The sequence below is a fragment of the Penaeus vannamei genome, unplaced genomic scaffold (genome assembly GCF_042767895.1).
Source record: "Penaeus vannamei isolate JL-2024 unplaced genomic scaffold, ASM4276789v1 unanchor2657, whole genome shotgun sequence".
Taxonomy (NCBI): Eukaryota; Metazoa; Arthropoda; class Malacostraca; order Decapoda; family Penaeidae; genus Penaeus; species Penaeus vannamei.
This window is the reverse complement of record NW_027215645.1, coordinates 1-2,500: the sequence shown is the minus strand read 5'-3', so window position 1 is coordinate 2,500 and position 2,500 is coordinate 1. Positions and strand designations below refer to the sequence as shown.

Below are 2,500 nucleotides of genomic sequence, written 5' to 3'. Positions count from 1 at the left end.
AATTGGCTGTCATTTAGTTTGTAAAAAATCGCATCTGTGAATAATCACTGCCTTGCATCAGAATATTCTGTTCCATATAAGAGGGAGGTCCAACTCCTGCTGCTCAAGATGACAAAAAATTCAGCCACAAAAACGGATTATTGTAACAACTATTGCGAACAGTGCAGTGCGGAACTGGAACGTCATACTAGAAGCTAAAATAGAACAGGTAAGTGTTCACCTTCTGCATACGGTCGAGCTCCTGCCTAAGGAAGATGTTCATGGGTAATATGGCACCCATCCTTTGCAGAGCCTCCTTGATCTGAAGGGAAAATAAATCAATATTAGAACGAATAATGTAAATCACAGAAAATTTACTTTGTTTTTTCCCTTTCATCGCTTCTTCTTTTGTCACTTTTTCCCTCACTCTTTCTTTCTTCCCTTCTTTCTCTCTCTCTCGGTCTCTTTCTTTCTTTCTTTCTCTCTCTTTCTGCCCGTCTGTCTGCCTCTGTACCTCATGCTGAATGTAGTCAACAGGCAGCTTCATGATCATATCGTGTGCAAGCTGAGAAACCACGACCTCGCGCGTCTCGCCGCCCCGCTGCCCCCCTTCTTTGGGCTGCATGCTGAGGATGGTGTCCAGGATACTCTTTGCGGTGTTAATCTGGTACCTGCGGGGCAACAGATTTTTGACGGCACTCCTCCAAATACAAAAAAGGGGTTCTTGTATTTGTAACGAACGAATCTCAGCAAACAGGATGGGCAAGATTTACGCGTATCAATATTCATAAAATCACAGAAACGACGCAGAGATCAGCAAACGGGATGGATAAGATGTATTAGTGTTCGTAAAACAACGCGAAAGCTAGCGTTCCCGTGAAATATATTCGAAACTTTAGTATGGATATCATCACAATCGATATCGGCAGTAGCTGTACTACTGCGTGAGGAAGTGCTCACGTGATGTCAGCGTTGGGGTGCAGGCCGAATACCTCCGGGGAGTCGGTGGCTGGCAACATGCTTATGAACTCAAGGTACTCCGCTTGCATCTTGCACGTCGGTAGGTTATAGCCCTGGTAGAATCTGCAAAAAAATAGTTATTTTCTGTTGTACTAAATAAATGGCTGAAAGGGAACAACTTTGCCATCACATGAAGAAATATTTTATATATTATGTTCATGACTATTCTTAGCTACATTGTTTACCTGTTTTAATATGTTACACAAAGAGTAGGAATCACATTTATGAGGTATAGTACATCAAGATACCTGAAATCTGAAGCCAGAAGCCTCTCGTTGAACCAGACGTGCAAGAACGTGAGCAAGAGCCTCTTGTCGAAGTCCTCGGTCACTCGACCTCCATACTGTATCTCTCCTAACATGTAGCACACTGTCACCCACGATACGCCCTGGTGCAGAATGACAAGGGTTGAAAAAAAATATATACTTGTTTTCGATATATTAAATTGATTCTATTGTCATTATATTACCAATGTGCGGATGCATTTACCTTTTTCGGATCCATGTCATCCAAATGATTCTGGATGAACTGCACCGAGGCCTGGAAGTCAGCTTGGTTGAACTCGTAGGGAATGTTCCAGCCGAGCGCCCCGTACTTCCTCCGCTCCAGCACCACCGTGTGCAGGAAGGCTGTCGAGTAAAGCAGCCGCGGCCACTGAGGGACGTTAGAGTAGTCCAGAAGGTCCTGCGGAGGTGTGGGTCGTGAGCCGCCGCCCTGAATAGGACTGCCGCGGTATGCGCCCGTGGGCTGTCATGCAATCATGACATGTTCTCACTGCGATCTTTATTTGAAGATACGCATTGATGTCTTCAGCGTAATAGTGTTACAATAGCAGTGGGGTGATAATGAAGTATTTATGCTGTTAGTGAAATTAACGCAATAATACGATACCGATTAGTGATAAAATAGTACTGATGGAATATAATGGACGATCCTTTAATGGCAGATAACAGTGGGTGATGCTGTAATGGAAAAGTATAGTTTATGATAAATAATTGCCATTTCATAGATAATTTGATACATCAGGGTTTGTACTATACCTAAAGATTTTATGCTAAACAAAACTTTGTATGTGCTACTTACACATTAACTCAGACATGCAGTTTAGGCAAAGGTAGCAGTAGATGTGGTATTCGCAGGATACACATCACACGCTCATTCGCTAGGATTTAGTCCTACTTATACAAAAACTAAATAAGGGGAACACCTAATGTACAAAGGTACACAAATTAGTCACAAGTCACATCGATCGTCTCCAGGAAGAATTCAAATAGTCAGCTGGGAATAGGACATGGCGATGCACCACACACACCACAGAGTATCCGATGGGAAACGCGTATTTTTTCACAATATTTCTTTGGGCCTTTGTCTCAGAGATAATCATCACAGCGTTTTTATTCAACATTCAAATTGCAGCCACACGAAGAAGATTAATTTATATGTGAATTATACTTTTTACATGAAATAAAACACTGCAGAGGAAATAAAAATATTTATTTTC

At 42.1% G+C, this 2,500-nt stretch overlaps 1 protein-coding gene across 1 annotated transcript in view; it reads right to left on the bottom strand.

Moving 5' to 3' along the window:
* The window catches only part of LOC138861196 (dynein axonemal heavy chain 5-like), a gene marked incomplete at its 5' end in the record, with an annotated part of 4,188 nt that extends 2,505 nt beyond the window's left edge, over nt 1-1,683 (bottom strand). The window contains 5 exon segments of the mRNA XM_070120092.1: nt 221-301; nt 494-650; nt 940-1,062; nt 1,248-1,387; nt 1,489-1,683. Of these exon segments, the coding sequence (XP_069976193.1) occupies nt 221-301; nt 494-650; nt 940-1,062; nt 1,248-1,387; nt 1,489-1,683 (696 nt within the window).
* Nucleotides 1,684-2,500: the final 817 nt, after the last annotated feature.